At 46.7% G+C, this 6,669-nt stretch overlaps 1 protein-coding gene across 1 annotated transcript in view; it reads left to right on the forward strand.

The window, feature by feature from the left end:
• The first annotated feature begins 3,531 nt into the window (after window positions 1-3,531).
• The window catches only part of LOC123129198 (uncharacterized), a 13,755-nt gene continuing 10,617 nt past the window's right edge, over window positions 3,532-6,669 (forward strand). The window contains exons 1-7 of the mRNA XM_044549439.1: window positions 3,532-3,878; window positions 4,896-5,014; window positions 5,178-5,223; window positions 5,458-5,530; window positions 5,621-5,678; window positions 6,102-6,197; window positions 6,286-6,403. Of these exons, the coding sequence (XP_044405374.1) occupies window positions 4,956-5,014; window positions 5,178-5,223; window positions 5,458-5,530; window positions 5,621-5,678; window positions 6,102-6,197; window positions 6,286-6,403 (450 nt within the window). The 5' untranslated portion in view covers window positions 3,532-3,878; window positions 4,896-4,955. The remainder of the gene's footprint in view (window positions 3,879-4,895; window positions 5,015-5,177; window positions 5,224-5,457; window positions 5,531-5,620; window positions 5,679-6,101; window positions 6,198-6,285; window positions 6,404-6,669) is intronic.

Genomic DNA, 6,669 nt, shown 5'->3' on the forward strand with positions numbered 1-6,669 from the left:
CAGTTCGTTGGGCCATTCTCTTGAATGCAAAAGCGAACCTAAATTTTGGTTATGGTATTGAAGTGACTAGTTACTGAAATAAGAAGGTATCCTCATAGTGTGATGGACGGTGGTAGTGGTGAAAATGGGGAGGGTGGAGATACCTGATAGATCTTGTTGCAGTACGCACGTGGTGGCAACGACAAAAAGTGCACAACTCATATAGGTATCCGGCGAGTGGAAGCGAACAATGATTAGAGTAGGTGGATGATCGATTCCTGCAAGCTCGATACAGAGGCTGCACTTGTGGCAAAGATCTAGGATCCACGAGCCCATGATCGTGGATAGAGATTGTTCAAGGAGAGAAGAGGAAATTACTTCGGTGCCCGTGGCGACTGACGCGGCTTGCATGCCATCGGCGATCCCTCTGAAGGCATTGTCGATGTGTCGTCCCCCCGACAGTGTAGGTGCACCTCAGACGACCGCACACCTTATATGCATCCCGCACTCATGCGAGCTGAGAGGACGACGTCGGCTCCAGCATGCCGCTCCTGGCAGAAGGAGCCGACGATGACTTGGAGGACGAGTCTCTCCCAATGGCAATCTAGATTACTTCGCTCGATGCCACGCGTGCTCACAGCCTAATGGCCATATGATGGGGAAGGTAGGGGATGCGTGGGGGTGGAAAGGGAAGAAAATATTTGATCTATTCAGATATTGGTAAGTTTGTTTTTTGAGACCCATTGAGTTAAGAAACAAAAAGGTGAACCCAAGGGGGTGGGTGCAAAAATACAATGTGGGAGGGGTTGAGTCCTAAAGGGGGAGGGGGTGGATTGTGTGGTTTTAGTGAGTGGAGTGTTTTAAGATTGACCTAACCAGGCAGAGGCACATAGTCTCACGAACTTGGATCTGATAGACGGTGGAGCACGAAGAGGAGAGGGGACGCGAAGGAAGGGAGGGGTCTACGTGACGCGGCGCCTCTGCCACGATCTCGGCGGGCGAGCGAGATGGCGACCCCGTGCTCCTCCGACCACCTCGTTGATGCGACGACGGGGGTCCCCTACTGGCCCCAGTTCCCCTTCACTCTAGACATGCCAGACTCCTCCCCGCACGACGGCGCCGCCAGGCAGATCGTCGACTCCCTCCTCGTTCGCTTCCTCTCGCTCACCCGCCGCCGCATCGAAATCGCCCAGGCCCAGGTACCCCCTAGTGTCCCTCCCTTTTGTCTCTCGCTTTTCCAGATCTGGTCGCACTTTCCAGATCTGGCCGCTCCCTTTGTCTCTCGCTTTTTAGGTCTGGCCGCGCTTTCCAGATCTGTTCGCTCCCTTTGTCTCTTGCTTTCCAGGTCTGGTCGCGCTTTCCAGATCTGGCCGCTCCCTTTGTCCCTCGCTTTTCAGATCTGGCCGCTCTCGTTGCCTCTCGCATTCCAGATCTGGTCGTTCACATTTGTGTGCGAGGTCAACGACAACCTCATCGTGCATTGGTCGCTTGATTAGTCTGATTTGACGGGGTCACTTGACCTACTAGTGTTGCCGCGATAGGCCAACGTAGTAGAAAATACACAAATTCATGGATCCAACAATCAAAATATTAGTACAAGTGCCTACAACCTTGACCAAACTCGAAGGAACACAAAAGCTACAAAAAACATGCATTATAAAGAACTACAAGAAAGTGAGATGACATGTATCATAAATCCTACAGAAAAAGACATGTCATTTGGTTCATGTAGGGTAAGCTTTTTTCCATTGGATCTAGGCTAACTTTTCTTTTGGATCCTATCCTATTCAGGAATAAGATGCTATCCTATTCATGAATAAGATGCTATTCCAACAAACCAAAGAGTTTCAAAGGAATTGTTCCTACAAGTTTATCCTTTCGAATTGTTACAATTTTCTTGTAAACCAAAGGAGGCATATTTGAGAAAAAGTGACGCAGTGCCTTGGTTCTCCTTATTTTGCAATAATTGTACAACAAAATAAATAATTTATTATTTGTCGCTTGAAACGAATCTCTAATAACTAACCAGTTCAATTTATCAATTCTTAGTATAAAATTTAAAGTTTAAACTCTCATTTAAACTTTGCGGAAGTAAATTTGCACTTAGAATTAAAAAAAGATGAGAAATCATACTCCCTCCTTCCATCTATATAGGGTCTAATGCGTTTTTCGAGGCCAACTTTGACCAAATATTAAAGCAATAATATATGACATACAACTTACACAAAGCACACCGTTAAATTCATGTGTGAAAGGAGTTTTCAGTGATATAATTTTCACATTGTGCATGTCATATACTATTAATCTTGTCAATAGTCAAAGGCGGTCTTAAAAAACACATTAGGCCCTATATAGATGGAAGGAGGGAGTACCTGAATTGGATGAGATGATTAAGGCAATGGTGCTCTTGCATCTCGCCTCAACGTATACGCCTTGCACGCTTCGCCATTGCCGTTCAGTTATCCATTGCTTTCTTGCTTCACTAAAGATTCAGGAGGATAAAACGATCAGGATATATACGTATGAAGCGGGAGACATCATGACCAAAGATGCACGCTTACGAAGATATAGAGGAAACGAACCAACCATGTTGGGATGCCATTAGTTTGTGGTCTTAGGCCGTTGAGGGGTGAATTATAGACGATTTTTAATTTTTTTTGTTGTTGCAAATATTGAAGTGACTGGCTGAATCCTATAGTAGTCCACAAACCATCCCTGTCCACTGTGTGGCTACGTCACATCACGCCTTCATTTGCTTTTATTTATTTCTCATTAAGTTTGCAATGCAATTGGCTGTCATTGAATCTATTTACGCGGTGGCATACCTTCCATCCATGTTCCCTCGCCTCACCTCACCTCGCATCCTCCTCAACTCTTTCAAGTTGTTCCCTTTCTAGTCCGTACCCGACGATCAAGTCCACGGTCTCACCATCTACAAAAGGCTATGTTTCCTTCTCTCAATCTCCTGTTCTGCCCTTCGCCTTACACCAGGCGTCAGAGTGTTGCCACTGCCGCTAATCTAGACCGACACGAGCGTTGACGAGCCCGCCCTTCCCCACTCCCAAAAGGTACGCTGCCGGTGGCCTCCAGACACACTCGACATTTGCATGCCGCCAGCAACTCGTAGTATCCAAAGCTTATGCCCGTGATTGTCTCTACATTTTGGGTACTCGGACAAAGACAAACTTCGTTGTTGGTTTGTCGTCGTGCTCTCCTTTTTAGCATCAGAGTTACCTAATTAGGATCAGGATTCATCTGAATCATTTTTTTCTTTTGAAAAGATTTCGAAAAGGGGGCAAGTCATTAGAGCCCGGGCCTCTGTAATCCAGCTCATCCCAAGCATGATCCAGACGGAAATGCGCGTTTATTTTTTTCAAGCAAGGGAGTTAATCAATCAATACTCACTTAATTTAAATGGCAAGATGATTTATTCTTGTTGCCATTGGAGGAGTACATCAATCAACAACAATTACAACACATAGGAGTATTATGTGGTTTTAAGTGAGTGGAGTGTTGTTAACCCAATCGATCGAGATTAGGGAGGAGGGTTGGGTCACACACTCGGCTCCCTCTGACAGGCGGGCAGTGGAGCACGGAGAGGAGAGGGGAAGGGGAGGGACGGACGCGGCGCCTCCGACGCGATCTCGGCGGGCGGGCGGGCCGGCGAGCTGGCGACCCCGCGCACCTCCCACCACCTCGCCGCCGCCGCGGCGCTCGCGGCGGCGGGGGTCTCCTACCCACCGCCGCTGCCCCCCACGCCGCATGCCGCGGGGGCCTTCTCCTCCACCTCCTCCCCGCACGACGCCGGCGCGGGCGGCGCCGCCCGGCAGATCGTCGACTCCCTCCTCGCCCGCTTCCTCCCCCTCGCCCGCCGCCGCATCGAGACCGCCCAGGCCCAGGTGACCCTCCCCTCCCGCGTTCCCCGATTCCGCCCGTCCCCATTCGCGCGCGAGGTCAACGAGAGCCGCACCACCTTCGCCGCCGCGTAGGGTTCGCTTGATTAGTCCGGTTGGGCTGTGGGTCGCCTGGCCTGCCGGCGTCGCCACGGCAGGCCGACGCCGTTGAATTTATTTTATTAGATTTAGCTTCTGACCTAACCTGCATGTATATGCGCCCCCCTGCACACACGGCGGAAATGCTATCGGGTTTACCAATGCTCTGAAGCGTCGCATCTCGGCCCTGATGCGCCGCCGCGGCATGCGCGCCCAGAAATGCTGGGGTTTTAGTTGCTCTTGCCTGCGCTTGACACACTGGCTATAACCGGTACCATGCGTCTGCGGCGCTATTCGCTTGTGCTGGTATGGAGAACATGGATTACTCGGTTCGTCGTGCCGTGGTTGAGTTTGGTTTAGCTCATGACCTAACCTATGTGCACTTCCTCCTCCTGCCCACATGGTGGAAACGCTCGGTATCAGTTGGGTCACAAAGGTCTGATCAATGCTCCAGAGGTATCGCCTCTCAGCCCGTTGCGGCGCATCCGATTTACCCGCTTAGACGTTTACGAAAAAAAGTTGGGTTTTATTACTCCTGCTTGTATGCGCTGGTTATTACCGATGTCATGTGTTTGCACCATGTTTTCGTGTATGCTGGTATCGGAGAGCATTGACTATTCGGTCTGTCGTGGGCGTACTGCTGTTTCTTTCGGGGTGCCGGTTTCTTGTAACTGTGTAGTTATCATTACTGGGGTCTGTTGCAATGTGCATTTCACCGCACCGCCCAATTCACAGTCGTGCTTTAGGATTTCTGCCTTTCGCTCTTTTGGAAAGCATAGAAGAGTTACTACATTTGTGCATTCCGCTGTTGAAACGTTAGGCATTTCTTTCTTTACCATCCAGATCAGCATGATGCCACGTGTTATGTTTGCAGAGAAAATGCTATAATGCAACACTAATTTTTCTTTCTTTCTAAATAAGCAGGATGGACAATACCTACGGCCATCTGACCCAAGCTACGAGCAAGTACTTGATTCACTTGCCATGGTTGCAAGGCACACACCTCTACCTCTTCTCGAAGCTCTTCTTCGGTGGAGAGAAAGGTACGCTGATTGACATTGTAACTCTTCAAAAAATTCCAACCTGGTAGTCTTTAAGATTTCAATTTATTTTACGCCGAGCTTTCAGCTTTGTTGCTTACTCCCACTCTAGAAACTCTGCAGTCTTGTACTTTTTACTGAAGTTTTGTACACCATTATTCTGCAGTGAATCACCAAAAGGTGCCCATGATGCCTCAACATACCAAAAGAAGGTCTGTTATCAACCGACCATCTGTTTTCGTTACAAAGAACCATATTCTCTTCCACTGTAGGTTGTGTGCTCAATGAACATCACCAGATATGCATTCCGTAGATCATCTTATAGTTAGAGGTTGTCACTAACAAACTTTTTTATCCTTGATCTGTCAAACTTGGTCTTTCCCTACACATTTTAAAATGCATTCCCCTGTCTAAAATATTCATGGATTTCCCTTTCCTTTACCCAGCTTGCTGTCGAGTGCATATTCAGCTCAGCCTGCATTCGATTTGCTGAGTATTGCCCACAGGAGGGAATCACAGGTTATCTCTTTTTGCTGTTCTTTGTGTGAGGTCTTTGCGTAGTTAATTATTTTAAACATAGTTGGCTAACTTATGCGTTATTTTGCCCAGAGAAACTTTGGAATGGCTTGGAAAGTTTCGTATTCGATTGGCTAATTAATGCAGACAGGTGAGAATTTACTGCCTTCTTAAATGCAGTTTCTTGTATGGTAAGATCATGGCAATACCAGCTTGTGCAATCTTAAAGCAGAATGCTGTACATTGAACATCCAATTCTTAGCAAATGAGCAAAAACTTTCCCTTTTTAAGAATTAACAAAATGCATTGAATATGCTGAATTCGACTTGGTGACCATCCAATCAGCCAGTTAATAGGCTACTCGGCTGATTGTTTGAGCATTGGAACAGCACATAAATAATACTTATATGTATGCAACACCTATATGCTGTCTTATTTTGTTTACATGTGCCAAGTTCCTCAATTTGTTTTACATGTGCCATAAAAAGGAAACTTATTACCCTAAAAGAAGAGAGAAGGAAACTTCTGTACTTGTGGATGCTGAGCCCCTCCCTACCTTATTTGCCTTCTCCAGGGTTGTTAGCCAAGTAGACTATCCTTCATTGGTTGATCTGCGAGGTCTCCTTTTAGATCATGTTGCTCAACTTTTAGGAGCTTTATCACGTATCAGGTATGTTTCTTAATGTGTCCTACTGCCATGGATCAGGGGAACATCTATCTCTGTCTTAAGTTACTGAGAAAACTGATTATTCATGCAGGTTTAGTTCTGTGACTGAGAGGTTTTTTATTGAGCTTAATAATCGCCGTGTTGATACTCCTGTTGCTAGAAGTGAGACACTCAACATTATTAATGGGATGCGCTACCTCAAACTGGGGGTATGATTATACAAAGACCACTTAATTATTTCAATATTTGTTCCAGTTCATAAGGATTCAAAGTGCATGACATGGCCAATGTGATATATTCTGGCATCACATATAGAAACATGTTGTACCCATTTCATTTATTGGAAAAAAAATACAGGAACTTCCTAAGAATTCAATTCCCTAGTATGCTACTGTGCTCCAATTCAACTAACCAAACCGTAACACGAGCAATCCCTAGATGCATCTGAATCATGTACGTTTCTACTGTTCTACAT

This window comes from Triticum aestivum, chromosome 6A (assembly GCF_018294505.1).
Source record: "Triticum aestivum cultivar Chinese Spring chromosome 6A, IWGSC CS RefSeq v2.1, whole genome shotgun sequence".
NCBI classification, from domain to species: Eukaryota; Viridiplantae; Streptophyta; class Magnoliopsida; order Poales; family Poaceae; genus Triticum; species Triticum aestivum.